Source organism: Ptychodera flava, chromosome 4 (assembly GCF_041260155.1).
Source record: "Ptychodera flava strain L36383 chromosome 4, AS_Pfla_20210202, whole genome shotgun sequence".
Lineage (NCBI taxonomy): Eukaryota > Metazoa > Hemichordata > Enteropneusta > Ptychoderidae > Ptychodera > Ptychodera flava.
The window spans coordinates 45,546,365-45,563,356 of record NC_091931.1 but is presented as its reverse complement, the minus strand read 5'-3'; the positions used below and the strand labels follow the sequence as shown (position 1 = coordinate 45,563,356).

Genomic DNA, 16,992 nt, shown 5'->3' with positions numbered 1-16,992 from the left:
TCATAAATATGCAACAATAAATTCAAATAATACAGAACATACATCACGTGTGCCAAACATCATCCAACTTGACTCTAGTCTGAGCGATGATTTGCAAAGAATCAGTCAGTTCATTGGTGCATATTTCTTGCAAAGACTTGAACTCCGCTCAGTTAACCATTTTCCTTACCTGTTTTGTCTGTGAGCGGAGCGTAAGGTACGCCTTCCTGATCTGACTATCAGCATTTTTTACAAGTTCTCATCAATACACTCTACTCCGTAAAACTTTTGAAGTTGACAAGAATAATTTCCACAGACAGCGATTTTGTCCATTTTAATTTAATCGCATGAACCGAGGCCTAGCGATGTCGCCACTTCATGCACGGTATAGTTGTATGACGGCTGTATCGCAATATAAATGGTATTGTCGGTAAAACATCTAACATGAGCATGATGGTTAAAATATCGGATATATCGGCTAAACGTTCTTAAAGGTGATTAAAATATATTTATCGATATATATATAACAGGATTTACGTAGACATAAAATGTGTATCTTTTTCCGGTTCCAGGGTTACAAAGTATTCTGTTTCCTTCTGTAAAATGTGATTGTCTTCCATCCGATACAGCTGCCCGTTTAATAGTTACATGTCTTAGGTTCGATAGGTACGGGCCTTCGTTTTTAATAGTCGTAAATGTTTTCGAAATATTGCGCATGCCCATCAGACTCTCTGATCTCTGACGTCATAAACGAACGTGTTAGCCGTCTGTGTCCTGTCTGTGTGTCCTCATTATTGCCGTCTCTATATAGTGTGCTGAAAAAAAAGTGCACAAATTTAGGCAGCGAGATCACTGAGCTGCAATAAAGTTGCCGAATGAGGGCGTTCCGCTATTGCTTCATTACAGTAATTTAGTTGTGAGGAGCATCTCTCAGTCTCATGCAGTTGAATCAGTCTGTAAGAGTGACGTTTATATGTTTTGTTTTGTTTTTTTATATAATTGGTGATTACAATGAAGGGTGGCAAATGGGTGTTTTCTTTACCCTGGTTGAGATGAAAGAAAAACGGGAAGACACGAAACAAAGAATCTAAATGACACCACCCTTCAAAATGTTTAGCTTTTTATAGACAGACGATTTTCGAGATAAATGCAACTGAAAATCTTTCACTTGATTTAATACTATCGAAACTCAAGCGATTCATCCGGGAAAATGGCATTTTTGTCTTCACTTGTTGACGTCCTCACCACACACAAAGTTACGCTATTGTGATCAGCATTGCATTGTAACAAAAACCGATGTGATAGTCGCATAGACTTCAAATCTTAAAGTTAAGAGGAATGTACAGACCTACACACTCCAAGGAACATAAAACGACCCCCGTCGGCAAATAGTCCGTCTTACCGTCTCTGATGAGTAAGAAAATAAAGTACACATGTACAGCGCTGTAAGATATTATTCAAAGCACGCAGCAGTGACAAAAACAGCAGTGTTGATGCAGACATCCGATTATTATCATCATGATAACGGCCATCGTCTGATAATGATGACCAGCCATGTATCATTATCATCGTCACTGTCCATACTGTCGATGTTTTAGAATCTGTTATCGTTCCAGTGTTATAAGTATATTGTTTAGAAGTGACTGCTTTACATTTATTACCTTTGTGATGTCAACAATAGATGAAACCATTTTCCTCGATGATAGGCGTTCCGACAGTCAACACCAGCACATGTCGGGCAGTTGTTCCCGCAGTCGACGTACGCACAACCGGACGTGACGCTCAAATTATCGACGTATTCATAAGTCAGTAAGGTGTTCCTTTCTGCGTTCTTGACCCTAGCTTCTGTGCAAACAAATATCACGAAAAAGAAAATTATGTTGAACCATTCCTAAATGAAGTAGCCCAAGCTTTTGCCGATATGACTTACAATTTTTATCTTGGTATGTCGTCTCTCAGACAACAATCTTCATCTTTCCGTTAAATCGCACACATTATGTTAATTATCAGCCGGTGAAGAAAATTTCGTTTGGTCATGCTCAAGCGTCATCGACCGATCATTAATTCTTAAAAGTAGTAGTAGTTGTACTAAGTTTAGAGAGCCGTAATTATTTACGGCCTGGGGGTCGGAGGAATGTGAGGGGGGTCACTCAACAAATTGAAAACTTAAAGGGGGTTGTTCAAATGTGGAGAGGAAGAAGAGGGGGTTACTCAATTTTTAGTGCGAAATAAATTGAAACACCTCTCAGATTGCACCATTCCACATCAATTTCTCAAAATTTCCGATGCGAAAGGGGGACACTCCCCTCTCGTGCACTCCCCGTGAGGTATTCTAACAGTTTTACCAGTAAAAGACAAATCAAAAACACATCTCAGATTGCACCAGACTGCAGCATTGCATACATCAATTTCTCAAAATTTTCCATGCAAGATAAGGGACAGTCCCTCTGATACTTTCCCCCTCAGCCTCTCCCGTGTTCTCCCTGTACTTTCAAATTCTGCCAAGTCAGATACCCTAGGCTAGTGAAAACTGTCATGAATCCCATCCAAATTAAACAATACTATATGGTTTGATACTGGTCATAGCGTGAGCTTCTATATCTGTATTTTGATGTCACTTCAAATTTCATTTTGTTGGTTTCACCTTTTTCAACCGTCATGAGATAGCCGATATTATATCTTATAACCGATAATATATCATACCAGTATATTGATGGTGCAAATACAGCGATCTCATTGGTCGAGACGCGAAAACAACCGTGGTATATTGGCGATATACCACGGCTGGCATGCGCGCGAGCTCTCAGCTTGAGTAAAAGTCCTCTTATGAAGTTCCACGCCAGAATTTCAATATACTGTTATGATTTAATAGCAATAAGTCACACAAAGCGACTGTATACCACTCGATTTTGACCAGTTCACTTCATATATGCACTCGCTATCGCTCGTGCATATATGTCGTCGACTGGTCAAAATCTCGTGGTATACCGTCGCTGGGTGTGCTTTATTGCTTAAATAATCTAGCAAGGTACATCAGGATTTGAAAGGTCTTTACTATTGCCGTATTTTATATCAATTTAATGAATACATCATGATGTATCGGTATTTACTTTTCTAAGGGGGGAATCAGTTAAAATTTCTGAGTTAGAGAGGGGGTTACTCAAATTCATCGTGGTTGGTAAGGGGAGGGGGGTTACTCGAAATTTCAGAGTACCCGATGAAATTTCCCCGACCCCCAGGCCGTAAATAATGACGGCTCCCTTTGCTAAGTTAGTTGTTGTGTGACAGGTCAGGAAAAGGACGCCACCACGGTACCAAAAGCCACCATCATTGTCCAATGTCACTTTTTGTCCAACATCGTGTGAATTTCATACCTAGTCTGTTCACTTGTCCCTGGAGTTGGCAGATCGCACGATTGTTTTCTTTCAGTGAAAGTTGTTGCTGGTAGCCAAGAGCTTCTGCTATGTATTTATCTCGTTTCAAACTTTCCACAAGCTGACAAACATTGTAACAGCAAACAGACACAGACACAAGGAAAAAGTACTATTTAAAAAATGAAATTTGCTGCCCGACAGATGAAAATTCATCATCATTCTACAGAGCCTTTATCGAAATGCTAACGATAGAAAATGAATCTTATTCAAGCATCGGTATCGCTTTCCAAGTACATGTAATCAGTTTTCAACGAGTTTTGTAGACAGTTCACTGTGACTCATACGTAAATACTATGTGAAAATATATAAACGTGGTGTATGAAGTGATCAAGACGACTTCAGAGCTCTTATTTTGAGAGTTAACAATAATTAAATTTACTATTATTGCTCTATACCTTCTGTTTAAGACCTAGCACCACATAAATTACATCTCCCCGGCGCAAGAAACTATTCATTTTACTTAGGCCTGTAATATCTTTTTCACGAATTGCGTCCTTGCTAAAAAATGTAAATTTTAAAGTATTCGGGAATAATGATAATTTGCACAAAAGAATAGATGTTCTCTGTAACCCGGTCTTCACACCTGTCTAATTCCTTCTGTTTTTCCAATATCTTCACTAAAATCGATCGTCTCATGAATGTTGTGTCTTCGTTCGAATGTCATATCGGCTGGTTCGATGTTTCTTGTACAGTCACTGTGGCTCCTTGTCACACAGTAACCTGTTTCTTGCTTCGATCTGCGACCAATCGAAGTCAGTAATTCACGGAAATAACGGTACTCGGACGTCGAAACTGGCTTATTCCATCGTCTGTACATCGCTTCGAACTTTCACTACTTTTAACACCGGTAACGTGTTTTTCGTTTTCCTCAAACGCAAACAAACAAATAAAAAACAAGCTCCAGAGATTGAACGGTAAATTCGCGAATCGAGCGAGAGCGCGCGCTGCCTATCTCGAGCAGGCTTGTCGTTTCCGCGATGCTGCAATGCCTAACCGTTCGCCATGGCGCGGAACCCAAGGTAGAACTCGCCTCGGGGACAGATATTCGGACTCTCAATTATTTTTCAGTACTTTATTGGTCTATCGCTTGTGGGGGCTCATTTTAAAGCTCTTCGAGTAAGAAAAAATTTCGTCGTCTATTTGAAAATCGAAAATTTTATTCTTCCCTATACCAGTAAAGTTAACAAAGGGGTGGCTGCCATTTTGAATTTCATATATCGGTAAATGTTTGGTAATTTGTTTCTCGAGTACTAAACTTTGCACGGTGACCCTTAACTTTTATTTTTGATTTGACCGGGATAATGGTTGAAGGTTTCATTGTTGAAAGTTTGAGCAAAAGTTTAAGTATTTCACTTTCAAGGCGCTATGTTTCCTGACACATTTTGATGGCATTTCACACAGGCCAAGGTATTACATCAGATAACTGTCTTTGTTTTGCTGCAATGTAGGCATTTTTTCAGTAATTTAGGCTACTCAAGGAATTTACGAAGTAAACTTGCATGCGCTGTTACTACTGTACTCTCAGTTTATTGCCTTTTTAACATAAAAATTAGCCGCACAATAAAACGTTCAACAAGTTTATAAAAGGTTAGAACAGAAGCCTTCATTTGGAGTACAATATATGATTCGCACATATTGAACACTAACAGAGTCAGCGTTATAACTCATCCATTCAAATTTGCTTACACAACTGATCTTCGAATTTCATTTCCTCTCAGCGTATGCCGTTAATTGTATTTCGCAAAATCAATTGATTGTCTCTTCTTTCTCACTTACAAGTGCGATTCTATTTTCTCTGATTGACGAGCGAGCTGCTGTATCACATTGAGAAAGGTTGCGGGTAAGGAGACAGAGAATCGATTGAAATGTAAGCCTCAACAGATTGGAAAATTATCAGCGGATACTGCAGTGTACGATTACTTGGGTATGGTCAATGCATTCCCTGAAAGTAACTGCAATTTCAGGTCGAGGATTTCTTGGCTCAGAATAAATGCGCCGACAGACTAGCTGATATAAGAACTACAGAGATCCACCATGACAAAGCAATGCTTTGGAGGCACGCTGAGGTAGATGTAGTAACGTCACAAGTTACGTCACGGCAGTAAGGTCCGCCACTCTTGGGGTCTTGAGTACAGTACTGAACTTCCTCGTAACCATAGCAAGCGATGCCTATTTTTAAATGTTAAATATAAAAATGTACGTCAATCTATAAGATTGATTGCATCAACGAATGAAATAAACACATCATGGCACATCTGAGTTCAACAATTTGCTTTTAGTTTTTAGCACAAACACAGACAGTAATTTCCTTCCAATATTTACAGAAGATAATCTGCAAAACGAGAGGTAGAGTCTGCAAAGCTTTCGATAAAACTGAAAAAAACACTTCGTAAGATTCAATTCAAGCAAGTTAAGTTTGTAAACGTAACTCGGGATTTACCGTACTCTCCGTCGTTGGTGGCGCCAATGACCGCACCCATGTATTGTGGGTATTTGACAGCAATTCTCCGCAAAGCATCAGACGCCGCTGTTTTTGGGTCCATTCCATTGCGCATATTCTCAACCGTTTGATAGCTGTAACCGAAAACAGAGTAATATCGTTGTGAAGATGTAATATTATTGAACAAACAAACAAACAAACAAACAAACAAACAATCAAATAACTTTTATACAAGCATTTTATAAATAACAGTTACGAATGAATCGATCAATGATGACACGGGAATCTTCTGTCAGTTAGAAGTTCTATAGGTATTTATAATATCGAAGCATGCAATGATTTGCTCTCAAAAACATACATATGTGCGATTTGATGATGGAGATTTGAAGAATCTCCGACAGTGCAGTAACAAGTGAAGTATTGTGAATTTCTTATCTATTCTTGTACACTTTTCATCCAGTAACTTGGATATTACAGGTCGCTGGGAAATTCTACCTCGGCAGAAATCGAATCATGACATCTCCATCACCGGTAGCTGCAGCGCCACCAACGTCGTTATCAGCGTAGGAACCCGCTCCCGGGATTGGAGAATCTCCAACACGTCTTTTTTACAAACGTAAAAAAACAAAATATGCAAGAAAGTCGCGTTATTGCAAATAGATCGTAATATTTTTGTACCATAAATTAAATTGAGATAGAACTGGGACTGAAATTTCTTACGTGAAGACATAGATAAAAAAATGATTATGAACAATATACAAGCTCAACGAAAAGGCTGGGCAAATGATGAAGAATATTGTAACCGACACAGCGAAACGTGCCTGTTATCGATTATCGTTTGTTCATTCTAAAATTCTATTAAGAATGCACTCCTTTTGAAGGAGAGGATTGTTCTCTGAACATGACCTGAAAATCAATCTTACCCTGGTATTTTGTGATTTAGTCCATTAGTTGATGCGGCAGATGCAACATTACCAACACTGTCAACAGCTACGATACCTATCAGAGTCAGAACATTGTTAGATGTGGCTAGGTTGAACTATTTCGATTTGTTTGCTTTGTCGTTGAGTCAAGCTAAGTTTAGTGTCAATGATATGCATGCATGTATGACTGCTATCAATATAATGGATTGCATATATATATATATATATATATATATATATATATATATATATATATATATATATATATATATATATATATATATATAAATATATATATATATGTATATATATATATAAATGAGAGAGAGAGAGAGAGAGAGAGAGAGAGAGAGAGAGAGAGAGAGAGAGAGAGAGAGAGAGAGAGAGAGAGAGAGAGAGAGAGAGAGAGAGAGAGAGGGGGCATCCCTTTTGTTATGTTCTACAGTCTGTTTGTCCATTTGTAGCATTTTTGCATACCTACCAATAGTGTCATGGTTACTTGGACTGCTGGTTTCCTTCAAATTGACAACCTTATCTTGGTCTGACGGTGAGTAGGGACCGCAGTTCTCGGTCGGATCAGGCTGCACATTCTGTAAAAGACAAAATGAAAAGAAATAAAACAACCTAAGAATATATCTGTGAACAAGACTTAGGATAACGATTGCCAACAGCTACTGGAGGTTTACCTCGTCACTAGAAGGTGGATATATCGGCTTTGCGAATGATCTTGAGTCACATTGAATGGGCTGTATACTGGTTTCCACCAGTAGCTAGACAATTCATAAGAAAAAAATCTTAGTATGAGAACCCCTGTCTCAACTAATCATCTTATCGACCACGTGAGAAAAAAATCATCTTATCGGCTTTACCATCGGTCCAAAAAGTAAACAGTGCGTTCATGAAAAGTTGATGCGGTAAGAACTCAATTATGCATGAATTAAATAAATGACGAAGCATTGGCCAAATGTAAAGCACCAGACGAAATTCAGGAACAGTGATTTTAGAATTACAAACAAGAACCGATGAAAGATGCTGATACTGACCATCCAGAAATTCGGTTGGCAATTTTCATCCTTCCAAGACTCGAAGACCTCCCTGCAAAATATACCGGTCGAATATTATATTTGTCGTGTACTGGGAAGCAAAATTGCAAATTGAAAGCACAGTAAAACGTAAGATATAAAGCATCTTTGAAACAATTGTTCGCTTGCCATTTTTCATCATTATGGATAATTTCCGAAAAAACAGAGCAAATAATATATTTCCGCTAACTGTCGTATGGTTCGGTTTAGTCATTGATGACGTTTCAGTTTTTGCCTCCAAATCACTCTGGCAGTTGTCGTTTTGGTTACCCAGACTGCTCTGCGGGGCTCTCATCCAGCAGGAGGATGAGCTCCGCAGAGGAGTCTGGGTAAGCGAGACTTTGGCAGTTACTGAACCTCTCGATGTTTGCTTGTCATCTAAATATTAGATTACATCATCGGCCACTTCAGAAAGCCAAAATATAAGTCTAGGATATTCAACGAAAGAAAATCCATGAGAAATAAAATGAAATGAAATGATAAACCTGATGAATTTCGCCCAACAAGATCATACTAAACGGGACTGCATGTAAAAGGCTGGCAAGCTACGTAACGAAAAAATCTCCCTCTGTAGTCTTCGTGGTACCTGTTGTAATCCGTGTTTAAATCTTCCTCGGGTAGCCCAACAAAGTCCTTGGCAAAATCAGTTGCTTTAGAGACAAGAAACACGATGACAAATACAAATGAATGAAAAGAAAGTTAAAAAGATGGTCAAGAGTATACCGAACCACATTTATTTAGTTTTGAGTGAAACTACGAACTTTCCGATCGAGTATCATTGGTCAGACAATGCATTATCGGTTAGTTTTGATTTGTAAGCACAGATTTATACATTTTCAATGGCGAATGTACTATTATATGTTTAATCGTTGACAAGTGTTGACAGAAGCGTACACGCAAGCATTGATTGTTGTGAGAGATGCGTTTTACCTTGATCACCGACCAGCAATGAATGCCTTGTGTAATCCAAAACATGTCTCGCCACAGTAGTCGCTCTTTTAATCCGTCGAATTCCTCCAACAGCACCAACGTTCAGTGTTGTCCTTGGAAAAGAAATTACAGAGAAAAGTAAAACAAAAACAAAAGCAAAAAACCTAAAATCCAGCAAGAGAGCAAACGAAATCAAACTATGAATTCAGTAGATAATATTTCAGAAGAAACCTGAAGACATGCATTAACTAAACAATACAACTGTATCGAGGAAAAAGCTTTGTTCCCCTTAGTCTGAGTTTTACCGGTAAGAATACAATAATATTTTTCCATGAAGTTTCCCCACGTGAGTTGACACCATTTGGGCACCCTCTGAAGGCCGGCTTTCATTATTTATTCCTTCAATAAACAAGTTAATTTCATCCAAACATTTCAGGAACAACTAACCCATCCATAATCATAGCATCAAGAGTTGCCTCGCCATTTTCATCCACTCTGTGAGAGAGAGAGAGAGAGAGAGAGAGAGAGAGAGAGAGAGAGAGAGAGAGAGAGAAATTATATTACGACTAGTTGACACAGAAATTACGAATGGGAGAAACAAAATATTAATTCATTTTTTTCAAATGAATGTGTGTTCCATTTTTCCAAATGGAAGGACATTTATCATCGCTTTTCTCTCCTGATTCCTTCAGTCAAACAAAAACAAAAGCAAAAAATCCTAAAATACAGGCTATTTTCCATGTTCACAATTTGCTTGCATACGTCGGTTTAGTTGCATTATATCGTACATCTTGGTACACTTACTTGCCCTCAAAGCCGACACTGTACCGACATTTAGAAGGGTAATCCTCACAGAATGTACACCCCTCTTCAACAGCGTCGACGGAACTGCCTCCGCTCGTTAGAATCCCGTATGCTTATAAGAGAGAAAGACAGCCGATGAAGTAACGCCAGAGCCTTATAAATAATGACATTACTTCAAATACGTAAGTGATACTTAGTAAAGGGTAAGCAACTCCACACATCATTCATATATTGGTGGTTTGCGGTTAATGTATAGTAGTGTGTATTTTTTGTTTCACTGTCTTGTATATAGAACCGATTAGGCACGTCGAGACACAGCGGTTGTGATCTGCGTGTCAGTGCAGACTGTGCTCCAGAGTGGAGAGACTGCGTACGACACTACGATCTTTTAACACTACGTTTAGAAAGTTTGCCAGACTTTCTTCATCAGTCGCCTCTTCACGGGCAGATGGTATGTATTTCTATGTTGTCCCACTGGAAGTGTGTTTTTTTCATTCTGGAAGCTTGGATGTCTAATTTTTTTCAGTTGTGTTCGTCTTGTGTTTACTACATTGAGAGATATATCTCAGATGTTGAACCCTTGTGGATTTCCAAATTAAAGACATTAACACCTGACGGCCTAAATATTCACAGCTAGCTGCTCCTATTGCTTTATTCAAATTCCATCACTAGCGCCCTTCCAGCCACACTATAAATACATTCAAACATTCTCTCAATTGCCATTCAACATCTGAGCCATTCAAATAAATAAGAAACAGCTCCTGTATTTTCACCATACTGTCACTTAGTATTTTCTCTGACATGTAACTTTTGTACAAAAATACCACTGTAACTCACTCCGTGTTGAAACTTTTTGATCTGTAGCACCTGAGGAAGTCCTACTTTTAGGATGAAACGTTGTGCAGATGTAATTATTTGAGCCAGCAGATTGGTACGTGTTTAATATCCTACAAACGAGTATATATATATATATATATATATATATATATATATATATATATATATATATATATATAATATATATCAATTACACCCATCGCTTTCACAAAAGGACAAAACAATTTTCTGGCGGTAAATTTGGAAGTTCTTTATTAAGACTCCACTACAGTAAAAAGGCACATAACAAAGAACATGTAAAACGAATAATGAAGCTGCGTCACAATCAGACTTGAAAATGGTAAGAAAAGTAAACAAGACAAAACCATCAACGATCAAAGCATTCCAAAAACTACAGAATACAACAAGGCAGTTAAAGTGGCACTCCCACTTGGTAACATTTTTAAAGCACGTTTTTTTAATGCCAACGGTCGATATTTGACGTGGCGACTGCGCCACGAGATATCGATAAAAACATGTCCTGAAAAAGGAAAAATTTGAATTCCGGTGGTCCGCCTACATTCAGCTTCCGAACATCGAACGTTCGGCACTGGGGCCATTGTCAACTAAGCTATGGAGTACGAGTCTACGCTTACGCTGCTGTATGCCACAGTACCACTCGCATCGGTGATCGGTCATGCCCCCTGGGGGAAAGCCTAGTCTTACTGACTCTGAGAAAAAACGGAAAACAAAGTTTAAGCATAGACGCATACCACGCGCGCGGCGTACTGTGTGGCAGACGACAAAATGTAGTCATCGGAGGCGGCTAATATTTGACAGTAAAAACTGATGTTTTATGTGGTATTGGTTAAAAATATAGTACAACTGATTTACAATAATGAAAACGACAAAAACTAAGGAGAAGTTTTACAAAACTTACATGTACCTGAGGTAATGACATCATGCTGTATATAAAATCTTTCCAGTGGGAAGTAAATTAATTGCGTCGTTCGAACTTATTGTAGACTCCCTAGAATATCGTCAATCAGCACAACAACAAACCTTCCGGGGATTTCGGGTCAAAATCAGAAACGATCGTAAAACTTCGGGATGTGAAAAATACGCTCGGGAAATGACATGTTTTTATCGATATCTCGCGATCCGCGCGCAGTCGCCACGTCAAATATCGACCGTTGGCATTAAAAAAATGTGTTTTAAAAATGTTACCAAGTGGGAGTGCCTCTTTAAATGGAACAAAATACAAGTATTCCAGGAGAAGTGGGAGAGGAGGGTGGGAAAGAACATTCTCACATTCCTGGCCGCTGGGAGTGCGGGATCGACGGTGTGGGAAAAATCGATCCCACACTCTCAGAAATCGTCCCACACTCTGCAGTAAATACTACACGAGCTCTGATTGGATGATGAAGAGTCGATTTCGTTCCACGCGCAAAATGTTATCCAATGGCACGACGAGTAACACACGGGCCGATACTACAAAGTAAGCAGGTCAGAGTACAGTGGCAGACGACAGAGTTGTCACGAGTTTTGATAATATTGTACGTGTCCAATGTGAATTTAACGCATTTTGTGGTCATGTGAGAAAAAGAATCTCACACACCAAGGACCTGGGATCAGATTTCTCACACTCGTTGGGGATATTTTGTCTCACACTCGCCTGCGGCTCGTGTGAGACAAAATATCCCCAACTCGTGTGAGAAATCTGATCCCAGGTCCTTGGGGGTGTGAGATTCTATTATTGAAATGGGAGCAGCTGGAAAAACATGTGACCGAAGCAAGGATATAAACGATCTGAGTAACACTGGAGGGCTAGGCTAGACGTTTAAGGTTGCTAGAGGGAGCACTAGCTCCTGGGATGTAATTAAATCAAATGACACATTTATAACACATTTACCTCTTTGGACTCATTTGAATAGTTTGAAAAGTGCGGGTCTGAATATCTAATAATAATGTCACTCAGGACAAACCCGACCCTCCAAAATCTAACGAGAACGAAATATACCTGCCTAGAAATATGAACAGCGTTGTGGCGTGTTTTCGGTTCATAACGTTTACTCCGACTCAGTCTTGACTGTACAGAATCAAAGGGACAAAGTGGAAGTTGTTTTGGTGTCATGCGATTCTATGAATTTACCTGAGTGAAATCTTAAAATCAACCATAAGCTTAAACATGTGTACGGTGAAAAATAAAAGACTCGCTTTGCAGTGAGCACAAGTAGATAGTTTCTATTCTGGGATCATCCATTGCCTTATAAGTATGAGCTAGTATTTTTGATAATTACTAGGAATTACGTCAATCCTATCTTTATCTGTTCAGTGTGCTCAGCCTGCTCACGCACGGGGTCATAGATAATGTTTTGTCAACCGCTCAGTTAGTGCGATTCGTGGTTATGTCAGTCAACAATTCTTCCCGAATGGTGAAAATATGATAAGGCAGAATACAGAATAAATGACTTAAGACGGCACTTCCTCTCTTAAAGGTTGCGTGTATAATTTTTAGTGCTCATATAATGTCCGTTAGCTGTTAAGAGTGCAATATTGACTATGTCAAAATTTTACAATTAATAATGCACGAATAACCGACGTTTAGGGACTGGTCAGTTTCTTCGGCCTGGGGGGGGGGGCGGTGGATTATTTTTTGCCGACATCAAAAAGTGGCTGATACCCCCTATTCCAAATTTGAAAACAGGGTGACCCCCCCTATTCCAAATTTCGAAAACAGGGTGACCCCCCCCCCCCGGCACGCGACATAGGTAAAACAAAGGTGGACATAAATTATATATATATATATATATTATATATATATATATATATATATATATATATTATATTTTACATTTTACATATATTTATATTTTAAATAGTCATTCTATGTTTTAATGAAATTGTTGACATGTCAGTTGTAAGATAGGAATTTCAAAGTGTCAATCTTAAAGTCTGAATACAGTACATTTTGAATGAGCTGTATTTTGAATGAGCTGTGAATGTATTCACACTTTCTATGCTTAACCAGATGTCCTGAACTGTTGTACAGAAATGGATGTCAATCATTAATATCAAAGAGGAAAAAGCAGTGAATCAAAAACTTTGATGGGTGTTAAGACTAATGCCAACCATATAATTAAATCTCTTGAGGAGCCATAGAGAGCTTTTTTAGCCAAATCTGATGTGTACAGTGTCTGAGAGGACCTTTTCTTGTAACATTGAAACCATAAAAGCACAGCTAATAATTACAAAAACTGCCTTTTTTAACTGTTATTTTGTTCATAAAAAAGCATCTTTCTACAGGAAACCTGTGACACAAAGGAAAATAATTGCATCAATGAGAAGGAAAGATATCTTGTCATTTTTCTATCTCTAAAATAAGTCACTGTATCAAATATATTGTGAAATATTTGTGCATGTTGCTTTCTCATACTGAATTCTCATAGAGAGAACAGAAAAGTATCAGGAATTTGTCATCCTTTTCATATGAAATGCAGATTTCATGATGGTACACTTTCACTTAGCAAACATCAAGATATCTCTGATTTAATAAAGTATGGCGCCCGAAGGGCGCGCCGAAAAATATAAAACATCCTGATATCTCTGATATATATGCCTTGTATATTAAAGTCATGCACCTGAAGGGATGCTGAAAAATGTATGATATATTAAAGTAATGAGCTTGAAGAGCATGCTGAAAAATATTGAACATACAGATATCTCTGATGTATGTATGCTTGATATGTTAAAGTTGGGCGTGCTGAAAAATATGACTGATTATTAAAGTTACGCGCCCGAAGGGCGCGCCGAAAAATGCAACTGAATGATGAACTTTGTGGCTGTCACTAGCATTTTAGGCAATGATGAGCCCGTGTCAAAATTCAAAAACACACTGACCCCCCCTATTGGGCATTTCAAAAACATGGTGACCCCCCTATCACCAAAGTCAAAAACAGGGTGACCCCCCCCCCCATGAATCCACCGCCCCCCCCCGGCTGAAGAAACTGACCGACGTTTATAGTAACATCCAGGCTACTTAAGTACGGGTACGCTATATTTCCAGGTGAAATTTCACTCAAGTTGCATAAAAGTATAAAACTGAATACCTATGTCGAGGAGAGGAAAAATTGCACGGATTGTGAAACCATCCGTGCACCATTGTTCAAAGCTTTAACATGTGAGTAACAGGGAGTGCGTATGTTTTGTGTATTTGTTTGTTACTTCATCTTTCGTTGCCGCGTCAACACACAACCTGTTTTCCCGTCCCTGGCTGCCACCGTCTCTTTTGAACAAATTTCATGAGCTTTGTTGATCGTGAACACACACGCGCGCGGGTGTTGTCAAAATGCCTAAAATAATTTGAAATACATACATACATACATACATACATACATACATACATACATACATACATACATACATACATAGATACGTACATACATACATACATACATACATTTATTCATTTCGGCATATGCTGCAGACTGCAGGAGTCGAGCAGAAGCCAAACTCAGGCCTGCTAAACATCACCACCCATTCCGTATAATGAAAAATTTCCAACACCCACTTAAACATTTTCACATTTATTACTGATTTTAAAACCATGCCTTCGTTCCTGCACCGACAAATCCGCTAATTCCAAAATAGCTAATAAATCAGCAATGGACATGACGAGTTCCATGTATGTCGGTCATGAAAGGTCGTTATATACAGCAACATCAGAGGGTTAAAAGTTCGTATCGATAAGAGAGTGCGTTTACACTGACTGATAGAAGTAAACATAGCTCACCTTTATCAGTAGCGTTCGGATATTCCCACGTGACGATCACGAGTGGCAGATTGACTCCTTCCCCTGCGATGAGATGCATGAAAATGAAGTAAACTGAAAGTAAACGCATTTTCTCTTCTGTTCGTGCTTACCTCCGGGGTTAGAAGGGCGTCTATGTCGAAAATAGAGATAAGACTAGTTACAGCGTAGCATCGTTATCTCTCAAAATGAGGCAGAGCTATGTCTGGCGATTTGTCAACATTTCTGCACTGTAGACCACTGTTGACCACTGTGCCAGATAAACCAATCGCCATGAAAGGTCGTTATATACAGCAACATCAGTTCGTATCGATAAGAGAGTGCGTTTACACTGACTGATAGAAGTAAACATAGCTCACCTTTATCAGTAGCGTTCGGATATTCCCACGTGACGATCACGAGTGGCAGATTGACTCCTTCCCCTGCGATGAGATGCATGGAAATGAAGTAAACTGAAAGTAAACGCATTTTCTCTTCTGTTCGTGCTTACCTCCGGGGTTAGAAGGGCGTCTATGTCGAAAATAGAGATAAGACTAGTTACAGCGTAGCATCGTTATCTCTCAAAATGAGGCAGAGCTATGTCTGGCGATTTGTCAACATTTCTGCACTGTAGACCACTGTAGACCACTGTGCCAGATAAACCAATCGCAGGCCATCAGATCGTAACGTCATCATTCCCATCGGTCGTTGTAACAATAGACAATCGAAAATAAGTCGTTTTATCTCTTTTATACAGTGTTTATAGGATGATTGACGACGAAAATCGTCCCTAAGTTTACAGCAACGAGTCTCACGTTACATTGAACAAAAGCAAAAGAATGCATTTAATTTTGATTAGTTGATTGAAATTGGTTCATCGATTATTTAGGTAACATACTACAACATCTATTCAATGTAAGCTTATATGTATATAGCCATGGGACAAAATCGCTAAAAATGAAGTTGAAATCCTCGAAATAAGGGACCGTTCAGTTTTTACGGCGGGGGGCCGGCAAAATCCAGGGGGGGGGGGGGTCATCGTAATTTTGGAATCCGCAAAGGGGGGGGGGGTCATCGCTTTTTCACTGGTAGGAAAGGGGGGTCACCACATTTTCAAAAACATAATACCAACAATAAAGTTCACTTTATGCCATGGCCATGATCGACCCTCTTTACCGGCAGGCCGCCTTTGGCGGCCCACTACAATAAATATACATTATGTATTACCCATGACCCTCTTAATGGGCAGACGCCTTTGGTGGCCCACTCCAATTAGGTTTACTTCATGCAATGGCCATGATTGACCCTCTTTACCGGCGGGCCGCCTGCGGCGGCCTACTACAATAAATTGACTTTATGTAATACCCCACGGCAATCTTACCATGAAATTCCCAATTGAAGCCGCGGCTTGTATTAGAAACATTTTTGAGGGACCCCTGGGATCACGCATTGAATAATGGTAATGGCCGCGCGCCTTCAGCGGCCCTGTCCAGTAAAGTCTACTTTATGCGATAGCCATGATCGACCCTCTTTACCGGCGTGCCACCTTTGGTGGCCCACTAGAATAAAGTTGACTTTGCGTAATGGCCCATGACCCTCTTAACCGGAGGGCTGCCTTTGGCGAACCACTCCAATAAAGTTTACTTTATACAATGTCCATGGACATGAGTTGTCTCTGGAAATGAAGTTAAAAATTGCCTTACAGTCGTCCTAATTAACAGATGTTTCAATGGATGTGGCTGAGAAGTTTGTGCACTGGCATCTCTGCTACACGAATAAAGTGCGCCGCGTACCG

The 16,992-nt window shown here is 39.4% G+C and overlaps 2 protein-coding genes across 3 annotated transcripts; both read right to left on the bottom strand.

Annotated features, from left to right (window-relative positions):
* Nucleotides 1–306: 306 nt before the first annotated feature.
* On the bottom strand, nt 307–4,336 carry LOC139131946 (uncharacterized). The gene is made up of 5 exons (XM_070698275.1): nt 3,997–4,336; nt 3,354–3,474; nt 1,641–1,824; nt 1,328–1,386; nt 307–794 (listed from the first exon to the last, which is right to left on the bottom strand). The coding sequence occupies exons 1-5, from the start codon at nt 4,228–4,230 to the stop codon at nt 739–741; spliced, it is 654 nt and encodes a 217-aa protein (XP_070554376.1). The 5' UTR covers nt 4,231–4,336; the 3' UTR covers nt 307–738.
* Nucleotides 4,337–4,913: 577 nt separating this feature from the next.
* On the bottom strand, nt 4,914–15,837 carry LOC139131945 (N(4)-(Beta-N-acetylglucosaminyl)-L-asparaginase-like). Of its 2 annotated transcripts, XM_070698273.1 has the most exons (12): nt 15,578–15,837; nt 15,201–15,351; nt 9,593–9,704; nt 9,236–9,283; nt 8,789–8,901; nt 8,445–8,508; nt 7,820–7,871; nt 7,258–7,366; nt 6,777–6,852; nt 6,349–6,456; nt 5,854–5,987; nt 4,914–5,582 (listed from the first exon to the last, which is right to left on the bottom strand). In XM_070698273.1, exons 2-12 carry the CDS (start codon nt 15,307–15,309, stop codon nt 5,395–5,397), a joined length of 1,113 nt encoding a protein of 370 aa, XP_070554374.1. In that variant the 5' UTR covers nt 15,310–15,351; nt 15,578–15,837; the 3' UTR covers nt 4,914–5,394. The 2 variants fall into 2 exon arrangements, with proteins under 2 accessions (XP_070554374.1, XP_070554375.1); XM_070698274.1 differs by lacking the exon at nt 15,578–15,837 and having other exon boundaries at nt 15,201–15,508.
* Nucleotides 15,838–16,992: the final 1,155 nt, after the last annotated feature.